The sequence below is a fragment of the Mustelus asterias genome, chromosome 25, assembly GCF_964213995.1.
Source record: "Mustelus asterias chromosome 25, sMusAst1.hap1.1, whole genome shotgun sequence".
NCBI lineage: Eukaryota > Metazoa > Chordata > Chondrichthyes > Carcharhiniformes > Triakidae > Mustelus > Mustelus asterias.
Window position 1 is genome coordinate 85,865 of NC_135825.1, and position 20,621 is coordinate 106,485.

General features: G+C 43.7%; 1 protein-coding gene across 1 annotated transcript in view; it reads left to right on the forward strand.

Moving 5' to 3' along the window:
• Positions 1–20,621, forward strand: part of strip1 (striatin interacting protein 1) — a gene marked incomplete at its 5' end in the record, with an annotated part of 173,283 nt that overhangs the window by 79,502 nt on the left and 73,160 nt on the right. Inside the window, 2 exons of the mRNA XM_078241923.1 lie at positions 1,228–1,299; positions 15,334–15,408. Coding sequence (XP_078098049.1) covers positions 1,228–1,299; positions 15,334–15,408 — 147 coding nt within the window. The remainder of the gene's footprint in view (positions 1–1,227; positions 1,300–15,333; positions 15,409–20,621) is intronic.

Sequence of the window (20,621 nt, forward strand, 5' to 3'; positions counted from 1 at the left end):
ACACTGTACTAAATGGGATAGATCCAGGACAAATGTTGCATTGCCCTCTGGGCGATCAGTAGCTTATTAAGTTAAACAAGGCTGTATGATTCACCACCAACTTCAGGCATGCAAATTGGAAGATCTGCTATCCCATCATCAGCAAAATGAAAGCGTCATCAGTGGTGCCACCAAGTGGCACTGATTGACCAAGACGCTGTTTGCTGCTGTTCAGATTGGGTTTCACTTGGATCACTCGGCATTGGATAAGTTCCAACTTGGATCTAACTGTAGCCTTGAACTAAATTGAAGTTGAGAACAACCGTACTTGACATCAAGACAGCATTTGACCGAGTGTGACATCAAGGAGCCCAAGACAAATTGAAGGTTTTGCCCAGAGTTTTACATGACACGAAGGAGAATGGTTGTGATTGTTGGAGACAAATTATATCAGACTCCGAACATCACTGCAAGGGTTCTTTAAGCTGGTCAGAGGTCATCTATTCTACAACGGGTAGCCCTACAAAATCCCTACAAAGCATAAATCAGAAGAGTGATGAAATAGTCTGCACTTGCCTGGGCAGGTGTAACTGCAAAAATACACAAGGAGTTTGACACAATCCAGGATAAAGCAGCCTGCTCGACTGACACTCCATGCACTCCCTAGACCGCTGCCGTACCATGTCTACAATGTGTATCAACATTTTAAATAGCATTTTCTAAACTTGTGATCTTTGCTGCCAAGAAAAACCAGGCAAACAAGTGCAAGGCAACAAATCTTCAAGATCCCTTCCATGTTGCACACCTTGGACACCAAACTTGCATGTATGTCCATGATATTCCATCATTATTTGAGGAAAACCCCCTACTAAACAGCATTGTGGGAGCACTTCCACAACATGGACTGCAGTAGTTCAAGACTAAGTCTTACCTGTAATTTTTCAAGAACAGTTAAGGATGGGCAATAAATGCTGATCTAGCCAACAACATCCATATTACAGGATCTATCTGATGTTTAATTGGAGGCCATGAGATGGCTGACATGAGAAATATCGTATGCATACAGAAGGTGTTTCTGAGATTGTAACAATTAAGCATTAATACTGGAGTTATGTTTTACTCTATATTTAATGTTTGCTCACTGCTTGAAATGGATGGTGTTCTATTCCCCAATACCAGTATTCTAAATATTGCAATTGAACATATTTCTGTATTTATGTTTCAACTTATCATTTATTTACTCTATAGCACAAATACGTTTCTGTATCTGAGATTCAGATCAAGAAGGAAGAGGAATATCTGAAAAAGCCACTCTCTGCGGTATGGATTGTGCTATTTCTAAATTTTGCAGTAGAAACATAGAAAATCGGAGTAAGCGTAGGTCATTCGGCCCTTCGAACCTGCTTCGCTATTCATTGTAATCATGGCAGATCCTCCAGCTCAGGAATCAGTTCCTGCTTTTGCCCCATATCCTTTGATCCTTTTAGCCCCACAAGCTGTGTCTAACTCCTTCTTGAAAACATTCATTGTTTTGGCTTCATCTGTTTTCTGTGGTAGTGAGTTCACAGGCTCACCACTGTCTGGGTGCAGAAATTTCTCCACATCTCAGTCCTAAATTGTTTATTCATTTTCTTAGATGTGACCCCCTGGACTGGACTCCCCTGCCATAAGGAACATGCTTGCTGCATCTAACCTGTCTAGTCCTGTTAGAATTTTATAGGTTTCTATGCGATGCCCCTCATTCTTCTAAACTCCAGTGAATAAAGTCCTAACTGACTCAATCCCTCTTCATATGTCAGTCCTGCTAGCCCAGGAATCAATCTGATAAACCTTTGCTGCACTCCTATAGCAAGAACTTCTGTAGATAAGGAGACCAAAACTGCACACGGTATTCCAGGTGTGCTCTCAGTAAGACCTTTGTATAATTGCAGCGTGACATTCTTGTCCTTGTACTCAAATCCTCTCGCTATGAAGGCCAGCATACCATTGGCTTTCTTTACCGCCTGCTGTACCTTCATGCTTGCTTTCAGCAGCTGGTGTACAAGGATAACCAGATCTTGTTGCACATCCCCCTCTTTCAATCTATAGCCATTCAAGTAATAATCTGCCTCCCTGCCTTTTGCTACCAAAGTGGATAACCTCACATTTATCCAGATTATACTGCCATGAGTTTGCCCACTCACTCCACTTGTCCAAATCACACTGAAACATCTCTGAATCCCACTCACAACTCACTCTCCCATGCCAGCTTTGTGTCATCTTCAAATTTGAAGATATTACATTTAGTTCCCTCATCTAAGTCATTAATATATATTGTGAAAAGCTGGAGTCCAAGCACTGATCCCTGCGGTACCCCATTAGTCACTGCCTGTCATTTGGAAAAAGACCCTTTTATTCCTACTCTTTGGTTCCTATCTGCCAACCATTTTTCTATCCATCTCAATGCCCCCCAATCTTACGTGCTTTAATTTTACACACTCATCTCTTATGTGGGGCTTTGTCAAGGCTACTGTCATGGTTCAGGTTCGAAACTCCAAAGTGTTTTATGAAGCCCGCCTGAATCATAAGTTTTGCATTTTGAATTTAGCTAGGATAAGCATGAGATGTTTCACTTCAGGTGTGACTCAAATGACCCAGTTGGGAGCTTTTATCAAACAAAGTTTATTTAAGAATATAGTTAACATGTATAGTAAGAAAATAAGCAAGAACTTTTATCAATTACAAACAAGAAACAAAAGAACCACGATAATATATAACTCTTAATGAATATCTCTAATGTGTTCCAATTAAAACCAAAACCCATAGACAACTAAATTCCCTTTTCATAGATTTGGGCGGCACGGTAGCACAGTGGTTAGCACTGCTGCTTCACAGCTCCAGGGACCTGGGTTCGATTCCCGGCTTGGGTCACTGTCTGTGTGAAGTTTGCACATTCTCCTCGTGTCTGCGTGGGTTTCCTCCGGGTGCTCCGGTTTCCTCCCACAGTCCAAAGATGTGCGGGTTAGGTTGATTGGCCATGCTAAAATTGCCCCTTAGTGTCCTGAGATGTGTAGGTTAGAGGGATTAGCGGGTAAATATGTAGGGATATGGGCGTAGGGCCTGGGTGGGATTGTGGTCGGTGCAGACTCGATGGGCCGAATGGCCTCCTGCACTGTAGGGTTTCTATGATTTCTATGATGACAAACTAAAGCTCAGTTGATTTTGGGACCAAGTCTTTGCCTTATGAGGCTGCAGTCAAATACACCTGTGACTCAGAGCAGTTTGAAGACAAGACAGCTTTCCAAAGCACCAGAGAGACTCTGGTCCAACCCCCAAAAAACAGCAGACTTCCACCTGTCAGGAAAGCAAGATCTTGTTTTCAGCTAACCAACAGAATTTCCAAAAAAAAGACAAACAGGGAGAGAGAGGGACATGATGCTTTTAGCACTCCACCTCACAAACTGAAAATGAAACCCGTCACCTGAACAGCACACTTTTCTTTAGTTCTCCTCCCACCAATGACATCACCTAAGGCTGTGAGCTGCAGAGATCATGATTTTAAAAAAGCCTCTTAAAGATACACTAACATCTGAAAGTCCAAATAAACTTTGAGGGGGGATTGGGAAGACAAGATTCAAAAATGAAAAAATAAGAATATGAAGTAATAAAAATTTTCTTTGTCTTCAACTCTGATGAAGGGTCATCCTTACTCAACATTGGCTCTATTCTGGTGTTGTTAAATTTCTTACTCTATTCTTTCTCCACAGATGCTGTCAAATCTGCTGAGTTTTTCCAGCATTTTCTGTTTTTGAAAAGTATGTATATAGTTGTTCAGCCACTTTGTTCCCCATTATAAACTCCCCTGTTTCTGACTTAAAGGTTAAGATATTTGTCTTCACCAATCTTTTTTCCCTTCACATACCTATAAAAACTGTTAGTCAGTTTTTATGCTCCCTGCAAGCTTACTCTTGTACTCTATTTTACCCATCATAATCAACCCTTTTGTCCTTCTTTGCTGAATTCTAAACTGCTCTCAATCCTCAGATCTGTTGTTTTTTCTTGTCAATTTGTATGCTTCTTCCTTGAATCTGATATTATCTCCAAAGTTTAAAGTTTTACTTACTAGTGTCACAAGTAGACTTGCTTGAATACTGCAATAAAGATACTGCGAAAATCCCCTAGTCGCCACATTCCAGCACCTGTTCGGGTACACTGAATTTAGCATGGCCAATGTACCTAACCAGCACGTCTTTTGGACTGTGGGAGGAAACCGGAGCACCCGGAGGAAACCCACGTAGACAAGGGGAGAAAGTGCAGACTCCACACAGTCAATGACCCAAACCGAGACTCGAACCTGGGTCCCTGGCGCTGTGAGGCACCTGTGCCACCACTTGTAATTTCCCTTGTAAGCCATGGTTTGGCCACCTTTCCAGTTTTACTTTTGCACCAGAAAGGAATCAACAATTGTTGCAGTTCATCCAGGTGCTCTTTGAATGTTTGCCATTGCCTATCTACTGTCATCTCTTTAAGTAACATTTCCCGATCCATCAGAGCCAATTCGTGTCTCATACCATTGTAGTTTCCTTTATTAAGATTCAGGACACTAGTCTCAAAATCAACAATGTCATTCAACATCTTGATGAAGAATTCTACCATATTATGGTTGTTCATTCCCAAGGGGCCTCACACCACTAGGTTGACAATTATTCCTTTCTCATTATGCAATGTAAGTAGTCTCACAACCTCAGGTTAAAGTCCAACAGGTTTATTTGGCAGCATAAGCTTTCGGAGCACTGCTCCTTCATCAGGTGCTGAAGAAGGAGCAGTGCTCCAAAAGCTCGTGCTGCCAAATAAACCTGTTGGACTTTAACCTGGTGTTGTGAGACTACTTACTGTGCCCACCCCAGTCCAACGCCGGCAACTCCACATCATCATTATGCAATACCCTGTCGAGGATGGCCTGTTCTCTAGCTCAACTTACTGGTCCAGAAAACCATCTGGTATACACTCCAGGAATTGTTACTAATTTGATTTACCCAATCTATATGCAAATTAAAGTCAACCATAATTATAGATGTTCCTTTATCACATGCACCTCTAATTTCCTGTTTAATGCCATTCATAGGAACATAGGAATTAGGAGCAGAAGTCGGCAAATTCAGCCCTTCGAGCCTGCTCCGCCATTCAGTCAGATAATGGCTGATCTCTCCCTGGTCTCAAATCCAACTCCCCACTGCTCTCCATATCCCTTTACCTTTTTCTATTAGACATATATCTGTCTCCTTCTTGAAACCATTCAACGATTCAGACTCCACTGCACGATGGGGCAGCGAGTTCCACAAATTCACCACCGTCTGCGAGAAGTAGTTCCTCTTCACCTCAGTTTTAAATCTACAGCCTCTCAACCTATACCTGTGACCTCTTTTTCCAGATTGCCCCATAAGAGGAAACATTTGGTCTGCATTTACTTTATCAATCCCTATTAAAATTTTATACACTTTGATCAGATCCCATCTCATCCTTCTAAACTCCAGCAAGTATAAGCCCAAACTGTTTAATCTCTCCCCATACGTCATGTACTAAACATGGTTAGTAAGCTTGCGGATGATATTAAATTGAGGTATCATTGCTCGTGAAGAAGATTATCAAAAATTACAGGCGGTCCGTGATCGGTTAGGGAAGTGGGCCGAGGATTGGCAAATAGCTTTCAATACAGATAAGTGTGAGGTGATGCATTTTGGAAAGTCAAACCAGGGTAGGACATGCACAGTGAATGAAAAGGCCTCAGGGAGTGTTGAGGAACAGAGGGACCTAGGAGTACAAGTACATACTTCATTGAAAGCGGCGTCACAGTAGACAGAGTGGTGAAGAAGGTGTTGAGCACACCGGCCTTTATCAGTCAGTGCATTGAGTTGGGACATTATGTTACAATTATATAAGTGGTTGGTGAGGTCGCACTTGGAGTATAGTTTTGGTCATCCTGTTATCGGAAAGCCATTGATAAACTGGAAAGAGTGCAGAGAAGATTTACAAGGATGTTGCCAGGACTAGTGGGCCTGAGTTATACAGAATGATTGGCCAGGCTAGGGCTTTATTCCTTGGAACGTTGGAGAATGAGGGGTGACCTTATTGAGGTGTGTAAAATCATGAGGGGCAGAGATAGGAAGGACGCACAGTCTTTTGAAAACTAGAGGTCTTAGGTTTAAGGTGAGAGGGGAAAGATTTAAAAGGGACCTGAAGGGCAACTACTTCATCCAGAGAGTGGTGCATGTATGGAATGAGCTGCCAGAGAAAGTGGTTGAGGCAGATACAATAGCAACATTTAAAAAACATTTGGGTAAGTACATGGATGGGAAAGGATTAGAAGGATATGGGCCAAACATGGGCAATTGGGACTAGCTGGGAGGGCACCATGGTTGGCATGGACAGGTTGGGCCGAAGGGCTGGTTCCCGTGCTGTATTGCTCTGTGACTCTAACCCTTTCATCCCCGGAATCATGGTAAACCTCCTCTGAACTGTCTCCAATGCCACCACATCCTTCCTCAAATAAAGAGACCAAAACTGGACACAATACTCCAGATGTGGTCTCACTAACACCCTATACAATTTCAACAACAGTTCTCTAGAACCATAGAACCATAGAAAATTACAGCTCAGAAACAGGCCTTTTGGCCCTTCTTGTCTGTGCCGAACCATTTTATGTCTAGTCCCACTGACCTGCACTTGGACCATATCCCTCCACACCCCTCTCATCCATGAACCCGTCCAAGTTTTTCTTAAATGTTAAAAGTGACCCCGCATTTACCACTTTATCCGGCAGCTCATTCCACACTCCTACCACTCTCTGCGTGAAGAAGCCCCCCCTAATATTCCCTTTAAACTTTTCTCCTTTCACCCTTAACCCATGCCCTCTGGTTTTTTTCTCCCCTAGCCTCAGCGGAAAAAGCCTGCTGGCATTCACTCTATCTATACCCATCAAAATCTTATACACCTCTATCAAATCTCCCCTCAATCTTCTACGCTCCAGGGAATAAAGTCCCAACCTATTCAATCTCTCTCTGTAACTCAGCCTCTCAAGTCCCGGCAACATCCTTGTGAACCTTCTCTGCACTCTTTCAATCTTATTTACATCCTTCCTGTAACTAGGTGACCAAAACTGTACACAATACTCCAAATTCGGCCTCACCAATGCCTTATATAACCTTACCATAACACTCCAACTTTTATACTCGATACTCCGATTTATAAAGGCCAATGTACCAAAGGCACTCTTTACGACCCTATCCACCTGTGACGTCACTTTTAGGGAATTCTGTACCTGTATTCCCAGATCCCTCTGTTCAACTGCACTCTTCAGAGTCCTACCATTTACCCTGTACGTTCTTCTTTGGTTTGTCCTTCCAAAGTGCAATATCTCACACTTGTCTGCGTTAAATTCCATTTGCCATTTTTCAGCCCATTTTTCTAGTTGGTCCAAATCCCTCTGCAAGCTTTGAAAACCTTCCTCACTGTCCACTACACCTCCAATCTTTGTATCATCAGCAAACTTGCTGATCCAATTTACCACATTATCACCCAATTCATTGATATAGATGACAAACAACAATGGACCCAACACCGATCCCTGTGGCACACCACTAGTCACAGGCCTCCACTCAGAGAAGCAATCCTCCACAACCACTCTCTGGCTTCTTCCATTGAGCCAGTGTCTTATCCAATTTACTACCTCCCCATGTATACCTAGCGACTGAACCTTCCTAACTAACCTCCCATGAGGGACCTTGTCAAAGGCCTTGCTGAAATCCAGGTTGACAACATCCACCGCCTTCCCTTCATCCACTTTCCTGGTAACCTCCTCGAAAAACTCTAATAGACTGGTCAAACATGACCTACCACGCACAAAGCCATGTTGACTCTCCCTAATAAGTCCCTGTCTATCCAAATATTTGTAGATCCTATCCCTTATCACACCTTCCAATAACTTCCCACCACCGACTTGGCAGCGCATTCCAGGCCCCCACCACCCTCTGTGTAAAAAACATCTCTCTAATATCTGAGTTATACTTCGCCCCTCTCGCCTTGAGCCCGTGACCCCTCGTGAACGTCACTTCTGATCTGGGAAAAAGCTTCCCACCGTTCACCCTATCTATCCCCTTCATAATCTTGTACACCTCTATTAGATCTCCCCTCATTCTACGTCTTTCCAGGGAGAACAACCCCAGTTTACCCAATCTCTCCTCATAGCTAAGACCCTCCATACCAGGCAACATCCTGGTAAACCTTCTCTGCACTCTCTCTAACGCCTCCACGTCCTTCTGGTAGTGCGGCGACCAGAACTGGACGCAGTACTCCAAATGTGGCCTAACCAGCGTTCTATACAGCTGATGCATCAGACTCCAGCTTTTATACTCTATACCCCGTCCTATAAAGGCTAGCATACCAGATGCCTTCTTCACCACCTTCTCCATCTGTGTTGCCACCTTCAAGGATTTGTGGACTTGCACACCTAGGTCCCTCTGTGTTTCTGTACTCCTGATGACTCTGCCATTTATTGTATAACTCCTCCCTACATTATTTCTTCCAAAATGCATCACTTCGCATTTATCCGGATTAAACTCCATCTGCCACCTCTCCGCCCAATTTTCCAGCCTATCTATATCCTGCTGTATTGCCCGACAATGCTCTTCGCTATCCGCAAGTCCAGCCATCTTCGTGTCTTCCCAAACTTGCTGGTTACACCAGTTACACCTTCTTCCAAATCATTTATATATATATCACAAATAGCAGAGGTCCCAATACAGAGCCCTGCGGAACATCACTGGTCACAGACCTCCAGCCGAAAAAAGACCCTTCGACCACTACCCTCTGTCTCCTATGGCCAAGCCAGTTCTCCACCCATCTAGCCACTTCTCCTTGTATCCCATGAGCCTTAACCTTCTTAACCAACCTACCCTCTGTCTTCTTTGACCGAGCCAGTTCTGTATCCAACTTGCCAGTTCACCTCTGATCCCATGCGACTTCACCTTCTGCATCAGTCTGCCGTGAGGGACCTTGTCAAAGGCCTTACTGAAGTCCATGTAGACAACATCCACTGCCCTACCCTCATCAATCATCTTCGTAATTTCCTCGAAAAACTCGATCAAGTTCGTGAGACACGTCCTCCCCTTCACAAAACCTTTTGAGATCAAAAAGGAGGAGGCATTGGGGTTCTTGAGAAACATCAAAGTTGACAATTCTCCAGGGCCTGATGGGATATACCCAGAATACTGAGAGAGACAAGAGAGGAAATTGCTGGAACCTTGAGAGAAATCTTTGTATCCTCACTGGCCACAGGGGAGGTCCCAGAGGATTGGAGAATAGCCAACGTTGTTCCTTTGTTTAAGAAGAGTAGCAAGAATGATCCAGGTAATTACTGTCCGGTGAGCCTTACATCAGTGGTAGGGAAAGTATTGGAGAGGATTCTTCGAGACAGGATTTATTCCCACTTGGAAATAAGTGGACGTATTAGTGAGAGGCAACATGGTTTTGTGAAGGGGAGGTCGTGTCTCACGAACTTGATCGAGTTTTTCGAGAAAATTACGAAGATGATTGATGAGGGTAGGGCAGTGGATGTTGTCTACATGGACTTCAGTAAGGCCTTTGACAAGGTCCCTCATGGCAGACTGATGCAGAAGGTGAAGTCACATGGGATCAGAGGTGAGTTGGCAAGTTGGATATAGAACTGGCTCGGTCAAAGAAGACAGAGGGTAGCAGTGGAAGGGTACGTTTCTGAATGGAGGGCTGTGACAAGTGGTGTTCCTCAGGGATCAGTGCTGGGACCTTTGCTGTTTGTAATATATATAAATGATTTGGAGGAAAATGTAACTGGTTTGATTAGTAAGTATGCGGACGACACAAAGGTTGGTGGATTTGCGGATAGTGATGAGGATCATCAGAAGATACAGCAGGATATAGATCAGTTGGAGGAGGTATTGGGGTTCTTGAGAAACATCAAGGTAGACAAGTCTCCAGGGCCTGATGGGATATACCCCAGAATACTGAGAGAGGCAAGAGAGGAAATTGCTGGAGCCTTGAGAGAAATCTTTGTATCCTCACTGGCCACAGGGGAGGTCCCAGAGGATTGGAGAATAGCCAACGTTGTTCCTTTGTTTAAGAAGAGTAGCAAGAATGATCCAGGTAATTACAGGCCAGTGAGCCTTACATCAGTGGTAGGGAAATTGGGCGGAGAGATGGCAGATGGGGTTTAATCCGGACAAATACATTTTGGAAGGTCTAATACAGATAGGAAATATCCAGTAAATGGCAGAACCCTTAGGAGTATTGATAGGCAAAGGGATCTGGGTATACAGGTACACAGATCACTGAAAGTGGCAATGCAGGTGGAGAAGGTAGTCAAGAAGGCATACGGCATGCTTGCCTTCATCTGCCGGGATATTGAGTTTAAAAATTGGCAAGTCATGTTGCCGCTTTATAGAACCCTATTTAGGCCGCACTTGGAATATCGTGTTCAATTCTGATCGCCACACTACCAGAAGGATGTGGAGGCTTTGGAGAGGGTACAGAAAAGATTTAACAGGATGTTGCCTGGTATGGAGGGCATTAGCTATGAGGAGAGGTTGGAGAAACTTGGTTTGTTCTCACTGGAGCGACGGAGGTTGAGGGGAGACCTGATAGAAGTCTACAAGATTATGAGAAGCATGGACAGAGTGGATAGTCAGAAGCTTTTTCCCAGGGTGGAAGAGTCAATTACTAGGGGGCATAGGTTTAAGGTGCGAGGAGCAAGGTTTAATAGAGATGTACAAGGCAGATTTTTTACACAGAGAGTGGTGGGTGCCTGGAACTCGTTGCCGGTGGAGGTAGTGGAAGCGGATACGTTAGTAACTTTTAAGGGCGTCTTGACAAGTACATGAATGAGATGGGAATAGAGGGATATGGTCCCCGGAAGCGTGGGGGGGTTTTAGTTAAGTCGGGCAGCATGGTCAGTGCAGGCTTGGAGGGCCAAAGGGCCTGTTTCTGTGCTGTAATTTTCTTTGTTCTTTGTTCATTGTTCATGTTGGAGTTGTATAGAACTTTGGTGAAGCCACCTCTGCACAGTTCTGGTTGCCATATTATAGTGATTGCACTGGAAGAGGTGCTGAGGAGATTCACCAGGATGCTGCCTGAGATGGATCATTTAAGTTATGAAGAGAGGTTGAATACGCTTGGGTTGTTTTTTTGAAGCACAGAAGACAAAGGGTCGATCTGATCAAGGTGTACAAGCATTATGGGAGGCATGGACAGAGAGGGTAAGGAGAGGGTAAGGGTCAGTCACGAGGAGCATAGGTTCAAGGTGAGGGGCAAGAGGTTTAGGGAGGATGTGAGGAAAAATTGTTTTACCCAGAGGGGGTGGTGGTCTGGAATGCGCTACTTGGTGGTGGAGGCGGGTTGTTTCACATCCTTTAGAAAGTACCTGGATGAGTGCTTGACATGTCATAACATTCAAGGTTATGGGCCAAGTGCAGGTAAATGGGATTATGTGGGAAGTCAGATGTTTCTCATGCATTGGTGCAGACTCCATGGGCCAAAGTGCCTCTTCTGCACTATATGTTTCTATGATTCTGTACAGGAGAGATTGCATAACATGGCAGTTAGTCTGACAGGGCGAAGGGGATTGCTGATGGGGCAAGAAAAGAAACAATAAAAAATGCGTGTAGAACTGGATGCTGCTATTGGAAATGAAGAGGGATAGAAAAAAGACAGAAAAAAACTAAACGTGCATAGAAAAGAAACCAAAATGGAATTATGGCCTAAAAATGTTGAGCTCAGCATTGAACCCAGAAGGATTTAAAGTGCCAAGCTGAAAAATGAAGTGCTGTTTCTCTTGCTTTTCAACAAGTTGAATAACATTGGCTGGTATTCCCTTGAGTTTAGAAGTTTTTGGGGTGATTGAACTATTTAAAATGACAAAATGGATTTGATAGGATATTGAGTGAGAAGTATTTCTTCTTGTGGGTAAACCCAGAATGAAAGCAGAAATTTTAAAATTTGAAGCACTTTTGCACATCAAGGATTGTCAAAATCTTTAACTCTCAGCTACTCCGGCCTTTCGAGGCAGGCTAACAATTGGAGCATTCAAAGCTGAAAGCATTTGATGTTAGTTAGGTAAGAATATCAAAGGATTTGGGCCAAAGGCAGGTCGATGGAATTCAGATCCATCATCCACGATCTGATTGAGTCATAGAATCATACAGCGCATAAGAGGCCATAGGTTTAAGGTGCAAGGGGCAAGGTTTAAAGGAGATGTACGAGGCAAGTTTTTTTACACAGAGGGTGGTGGGTGCCTGGAACTTGCTGCCGGGCGAGGTAGTGGAAGAGGATACAAGAGTGACTTTTAAGGGGCGTCTTGACAAATACATGAATAGGATGGGAATGGAGAGATATGGTCCCTGGAAGGACAGGGGTTTTAGTTCAGTTGGGCAGCATGATTGGTGCAGGATTGGAGGGCCAAAGGGCCTGGTCCTGTGCTGTAATTTTCTTTGTTCTTTGCAAGATCATCCCTAAGCCTCCTACGCTCCAGAGGAAAAAGTCCCAGTCTATCCAGCCTCTCCTTACAACTCAAACCATCAAGTCCCGGTAGCATCTTAGTAAATCTTTTCTGCACTCTTTCTAGTTTAATAATATCCTTCCTATAATAGGGTGACCAGTACTGTACACAGTATTCCAAGTGTGGCCTTACCAATGTCTTGTACAACTTCAACAAGACGTCCCAACTCCTGTGTTCAATGTTCTGACTATTCTGTCCACCTGTAACTCCACTTTCAAGGAGCTATGAACCTGTACCCCTGGACCTATTTGTTCTATAACTCTCCCCAACGCCCTACCATTAGTCTAAGTGAATGGGTGAGGGTCTGGCAGATGGAGTACAATGTTGGTAAATGTGAGTCGTCCATTTTGATAGGAATAACAGCAAAATGGACTATTATTTAAATGGTAAAAAATTGCAGCATGCTGCTGTGCAGAGGGACCTGGGTGTCCTTGTGCAGGAATCTCAAGGAGTTGGTTTGCAGGTGCAGCAGGTAATTAAGAAGGCAAATGGCATTTTGTCCTTTATTGCTAGAGGGATGGAGTTTAAAAACAGCAAGGTTATGTTGCAGCTGTATAAGGTGCTACAGTTTTGGTCTCCTTACTTGAGAAAGGATGTACTGGCACTGGAGGGGTTGCAGAGGAGATTCACTTGGTTGATTCCGGAGTTGAGAGGGTTGGCTTATGAGGAGAGACTGAGTAGACTGGGGCTATGTTCATTGGGATTCAGAAGAATGAGGGGAGATCTGATAGAAACATATAAGATAATGAAGGGAATAGATAAGATAGAAGCAGGGAAGTTGTTTCCACTGGCGGGTGAAACTCGAACTAGGAGGCATGGCCTCAAAATAAGGGGAAGCAGATTTAGGACTGAGTTGAGGAGGAACTTCTTCACACAAAGGGTTGTGAATCTGTGGAATTCCCTGCCCAGTGAAGCAGTTGAGGCTACCTCATTGAATGTTTTTAACACAAGGATAGATAGGTTTTTGAACAGTAAAAGATTTAAGGGTTATGGTGAGCAGGCAGGTAAGTGGAGCTGAGTCCACGAAAAGATCAGCCATGATCTTATTGAATGGCGGAGCAGGCTCGAGGGGCCAGATGGCCTACTCCTGCTCCTTGTTCTTATGATCTTATTAACTGAGTAAGTCCTGCACTGGTTCAATCGACCAAAATGCATCACCTCACATTTATCTAAATTAAACTCCATCTGCCATTCGTCAGCCCACTGGTCCAATTGATCAAGATCTCTACAACCCTTCTTCAATAGCGGAACCACATTAGCTGTTCTCCAGTCATCTGGCACCTCCCCTGTGGCCAGAGAGGAATTGAAATTTTGGGTCAGAGCCCCTGCAATCTCCTCCCTTGTCTCCCACAGGAGCCTGGGATACAATTCATCTGGACCTGGAGATTTATCCACTTTTAATCTGCCTACGCCTCCAACACCTTGGCCTTTACTATGCCAATTTGCTCAAGAACCTCTCAGTCTCTCTCCCTGAATTCCATATCATCGTCCTCATTCTCTTGAGTGAAGGCGGATGTGAAGTATTCATTCAACACTCTACCAATGTCCTCTGTCTCCACCCACAGATATCCCCTTGGTCCCTAATGGGCCCTACTCTTTCCCTGGTTATCCTCTTGCCATTGATATGCTCATAAAATATTTTGTGATTTTCCCTACTTTTACTAGCCAGAACTTTCTCATATCCCCTCTTTCCATTCCTAATTACTTTCTTAAGCCCCACCCTGCACTTCCTATACCTCACTAATGCCTCCACTGATTTGCTGCCCTTGTTAAAAGCCTTTCTTTTCCTTCTCATTGTATCCTGAATATCTCTGGTCATCCAAGGTTCTCTGGGCTTGTTATTCCTTCCTATCACCTGAGAAAAAACATGTTGGGCTTACATCTTCCCCATTTCCTTTTTGAATGCCCCCCACTGCCCTTTTGTAGATTTCCCCATTAGTAGCTGTTCCCAGTCTACCTTGGCCAGATCCTGTCTTATTTTACCAAAACCTGCTCTCCCCAGTCCAAAATGTTTTTTGCAGCTTATCTATTTCCTTCTCCATAACAAGCTTAAATTGTATCATGTTGTGATCGCTATCATTAAAAGGCTCCCCCACCACCACCTGTACGGCTTTATTCCCCAGAATCAGGTCCAGCACAGCTCCCTCCCTTGTTGGACCCTCCGCATATTGATCTAAAAAATTATCCTGTACACATTTCAAGAAATCTATTCCATCCAAGCTCTTAACACTGTGTACATCCCACTTAATGTTAAATGCTGGAACAAGCTCAAGAGGCTGAATGGCTTACTCCTGTTTCTGTGATTATATAATTGGGGTTTACTCTTAAATATTTCACATTACATTACCATATAGCATGTTTTTTGTTGAGCAGTTTGAATTTTGTTATTTCTTGTTCAGCTTATGGAATGCACTCAATGTAATCCAGTGTTTAGCCATTGACTGTCCATTGTGTATTGCACCATGTATTCACTATAATGCATATAAGTCTATAATAGGCTATATAGGCCTTCAGTCGATAATAGGCTATATAGTAGCCCTTGTGTAGCATGCTGTTTGTCTTGTTGAACTTCTGTAATATAGCGGTCTATTCCCTGTGCAAATGATTCCATGCAGTGATGCATCTTACCTTCAACGTGTCCATGTACAATATAGTGTGCTTGCATTCCATTGAAAATGCTTCCTCAGTGGAAATTATGGATGGATTGCTAAATGGAAATCCAGATCAAGTATCTGACTGAAGTTCAAGGACTAACTGGAAAGTTATTTGTAGATTTTTATTCCTGTTTTTAGGGAGATGAAGAGTTTGACCTGACACCTGCTGAAGTTTTGTACCAGGGTATTCTACCCAGTCTGCCTCAGTACATGGTGAGCCTATATTCAGTTACAATCATCAATTTTTGAACAGAATTATTTAGAATTTTCAACACAAGCAGGTTATTTGGCCCAGCCACTTCATGCTGGCATTTATGCACAACTTGAGACCCATTCCATCCTTTATCCTTTAACATAACAGTCCAGAAATCTGCAGGTTAGGTGGATTGGCCATGCTAAACTGCCCCTTTGTGACCCATGATGTGTAGATTAGTGGGCTAAGTGTGTGGAGTTAGGGGATAGGGTGGGAGGTGGACCTGGGTGAGAAAGCACTGTTGGAGAGTCGGTGCAGACTTGATGAGAGACATTTTTAAAAAATACTTTTCCAATTCAATCAAATCAAGTCCAATTCAGAGTCTCAACAAGTTGAGACATTTCCGATCCAAGCTGACAAGACAGGATATGCGACCCTTTACCCTGTCTTGGGCCTGATCTACATGAGCCAAGCTGATTGGAGTAGACAGACGTCTCCGCCCCCCCCAAGGCTTGATCTCATTTGCATCTTAGCCAAAAGGCCGAGATGCCGCTTTTAAAAATTGCTTCATGTGAAAATGAAGCTTAAATGTAACCTAATGACTTCAACCAAGTGCAGCATCTGATCCATACTACACTTGATCTTAGCCAGAAGGACAAATGGCCACCTTCTGCACCGTAGGGATTCTATAATTCTATGATATTTGTCACTAGCTTCCCCTTACCTTGTTACAGTTCGTCTTAGCTGCCCCCTTTTTAACTCTGTCTGGAAATAAAGCCGAGTGCTTGGTTTGCTTTTTATCACCTTTTTACTACCTCCTCCCAGACCTTTTTTTCTCCTCATCCTCATTTGGATCCTTGTTTTCCATGGAATATGTGATCTCTTTATTTCATTCTTACCAAAATGTAAAATCTTCTACTTATCTATATTAAAATTAATTTCCAAATTACAGGCCCATTGTGCAAGTTTATGCTGTTAGAATTTGTTGCAGTCCTCTTCAATATTAACTATTCTCCCCAACAGCTTGATGTTACTCACCAGTTTAGACATTGTCTTTAATTCCAAAGTTTAAATTGTTAATGTAAATTAACAGTTGTCCCAGCAGTGATTGCTGTGGGACCCCACTTCCCACTTTTGCCACTCAGAATTATCTTGTTATTTGACTACTTTTACTCCCACTCTTTGTTTCCATCTTGCTACCAGCTAACCCTGACTCCACAAGATCTAATGATATTCAGTTGTCTATGATGTGGTATTTTATCAGAAACTTTTTTGGAAATCTATATTTATTCTAGGTCCATCTCCATGGTAACCTGTCAAAGAATTCAGTGATATTGGTCAAGTGGAACTTTCCCTTTTGAAATTGATGTTGCATATTGATTATTATTACTATTAGCTTATATGTATCCTATTTTTGTCTTTAGTGGGGAATCCTTACTACTGGTGTTAAATTGATTGCTCTCTAAATATGTTTATGACAATATTTGGGTGGATTTCTCCCAAAAAACATGTGAATGTTGTTCCGAGTGAGAAAACTGTTGAAATTCCATTGAAGCTCCGATGTGGCCATCACACTTGGTCTTGTTTGTGCAAATCACACTGGGTTCCCGCTACCCCCGAGGGTTGTGGACTCCCGGGAATAGGAAGAATCCGGTTTGAAATTGACACAACATATTTAAATAATCTGTAAATTAAGATTTAAATATGATCTGGTTTACAAAGAACAAAGAAAATTACAGCACAGGAACAGGCCCTTCGGCCCTCCAAGCCTGCACCGACCATGCTGCCCGACTTAACTAAAACCCCCTACGCTTCCGGGGACCATATCCCTCTATTCCCATCTCATTCATGTACTTGTCAAGACGCCCCTTAAAAGTCACTAACGTATCCGCTTCCACTACCTCCCCTGGCAGCGAGTTCCAGGCACCCACCACTCTCTGTGTAAAAAATCTGCCTCGTACATCTCCTCATTTAAACCTTGCCCCTCGCACCTTAAACCTATGCCCCCTAGTAATTGACTCTTCCATCCTGGGAAAAATCTTCTGACTATCCACTCTGTCCATGTCTCTCATAATCTTGTAGACTTCTATCGGGTCTCCCCTCAACTTCCGTCGCTCCACTGAGAACAAACCAAGTTTCTCCAACCTCTCCTCATAGCTAATGCCCTCCATACCAGGCAACACCCCTGGTAAATCTTTGCTGTACCCTCTCCAAAGCCTCCACATCCTTCTGATAGTGTGGCAACCAGAATTGAACACTATATTCCAAGTGCAGTCTAACTAAAGTTCTATAAAGCTGCAAACATGACTTGCCAATTTTTAGACTCAATACCCCAGCTGATGAAGGCAAGCATGCCGTTTGCCTTCTTGACTACCTTCTCCACCTGCATTGCCACTTTCAGTGATCTGTGTGCCTGTACACCCAGATCCCTTTGCCTATCAATACTCCTAAGGGTTCTGCCATTTACTGTATATTTCCTATCTGTATTAGACCTTCCAAAATGCATTACCTCACATTTGTCCGGATTAAGCTCCATCTGCCATCTCTCCGCCCAAGTCTCCAACTGATCTATATTCTGCTGTATCCTCTGATGTTCCTCATCGCTATCCACAACTCCACCAACCTAATCAATCCAGTTACATTTTCCTCCAAATCATTTATATATATTACAAACAGCAAAGGTCCCAGCACTGATCCCTGAGGAATGCCACTTGTCACAGCCCTCCATTCAGAAACGCACCCTTCCACTGCTACCCTCTGTCTTATTTGACCGAGCCAGTTTTGTATCCACCTTGCCAGCTCATCTCTGATCCCATGCGACTTCACCTTCTGCACCAGTCTGCCATGAGGGACCTTGTCAAAGGCCTTACTGAAGTCCATGTAGACAACATCCACTGCCCTACCCTCATCAATTATCTTCGTCACTTCCTCGAAAAACTCGATCAAGTTCGTGAGACACGACCTCCCCTTCACAAAACCTGGGATCAGTGTTGGCCAGACTGGAAAATACAACTTCTTCTTTATCTGCTGTTCATCTCACGACACCTTTTTGTAACGAATATTTAATACGTGTAATAGTATTGTTTTCATTTCAAAGAACAAAGAAAATTACAGCACAGGAACAGGCCCTTTGTCCCTCCAAGCCTGCACCGGCCATGCTGCCCAACTTAACTAAAACCCCCTATCCTTCCGGGGACCATATCCCTCTATTCCCATCCTATTCATGTACTTGTCAAGACGCCCCTTAAATGTCACTACTGTATCCACTTCCACTACCTCCCCCGGCAACGAATTAGACTGTTTAAAAATCAAGAGTTGCAATCCATCCAGACCAGGGGTTTTCAGTTTGATTTAATTATTTAATATTTCTCTTTTTTTTTAACCAGCATTTCAAATGCATTTATATAACTCTTTATGCATTTGTTTAACGCCTAACCCCTGGCGCTGTGAAGCAGCAGTGCTAACCACTGTGCTACCGTGGTGTGGCGTCTGCACGTTCTCCCCGTGTCTGTGTGGGTTTCCTCCGGGTGCTCCAATTTTCTCCCACATTCTGAAAGACGTGCTGGTTAGGTGCATTGACCCAAACAGGTGCCGAACAGGTGCGACTAAGGAAATTTCACAGTAACTTCATTGTAGTGTTAATGTAAGCCTTACTTGTGACTAATAAATAAACTTTAAAATCTGATCTTCCAATTTCGTGTCCACTTGATACATCTTCTTAATAAATACTGAAGCAACATAGTTGTTTAATATTTCTGCCATTTTGTTTTTTCAGCTTGTGGATTTTCTCCCATGTATGTCCGTTGCAGCCCAATTCCTATCCTACCTTTCCTTATTATTTATATACTTGTAGAATATTTTATTATTTCGTTTTATGTTCTTAATTTAGTTTCTAAGTTTCCCTTTGCCCTTTCTAATTGTATTTTGACTTTTCATAGAATCATTCAGTATAGAAGAGGCATTCCAGCTCATCGAGTTTGCACTGACATGCAAGAAACACCTGATCTGCCCACTTAATCCCATTTACCAGCTCTTGGCCCATAACTTTGAATGTTATGATGTGCCAAATGCTCATCCAGGTATTTAAAGGATGTGAGGCAAATCGCTTCTACCACCCTCCCAGGCAGCACATTCCAGACCATCACCATCCTCTGGGTAAAAAAGATTTTCCTCACATCACCTCTAAACCTCCTGCCCCTCACCTTGAACCTGTTCCCCTCAAGACTGACCCATCATAGAATCCTACAGTGCAGAAGAGGCCCTCTGGCCCATCGAGTCTACGCTGACGCATAAAAAGCCCTGACTTGCCCACCTAATCCCACTTGCCAGCACTTGGCCCATAGCCTTGAATGTTATGGCGTGCCAAGTACTCATCCAAGTACTTTTTAAAGGATGTGAGGCATCCCGCCTCCACCATCCTCCCAGGCAGCGCATTCCAGACCATCACCACCTTCTGAGTAAAAAGGTTTTTCCTCAAATCCCCCCTAAACCTCCCACCCCTCACTTTTAACTTGAGTTGGTAGGGCAGCACGGTAGCACAGTGGTTAGCACTGCTGCTTCACAGCTCCAGGGACCTGGGTTCGATTCCCGGCTTGGGTCACTGTCTGTGTGGAGTTTGCACATTCTCCTCGTGTCTGCGTGGGTTTCCTCCGGATGCTCCGGTTTCCTCCCACAGTCCAAAGATGTGCGGGTTAGGTTGATTAGTCATGCTAAAAAAAATTGCCCCTTAGAGTCCTAAAATGCGTAGGTTTAAGGGACTAGCGGGTAAATATGTAGGGATATGGGGGTAGAGTCTGGGTGGGATTGTGGTCAGTGCAGACTCGATGGGCCGAATGGCCGCCTCCTGCACTGTAGGGTTTCTATGGTTTCTATGGAGTCCCCTCGTAACTGACCCTTCAACTAAGGGAAACAGCTGCACCTTATCCACTCTGTCTATGCCTCTCATAATCTTGTACACCTCAATGTGGTCGCCCCTCAGTCCACTCTGCTCCATTGAAAACAACCCAAGCCTACCCAACCACTCTTCATAATTTAAATATTCCATCCCAGACAGCATCCTGGTGAATCACTTTTGCACCCCTTCCAGTGCAATCGATAATGTGGCGACCAGACCTGCACGCAGTACTCCAGCTGTGGCCTCACCAAAGTTCTATACAACTCCAACATGACTTCCCTGCTTTTGTAATCTCTGCCTCGATTGATAAAGGCAAATGTCCCATATGCATTTTTCACC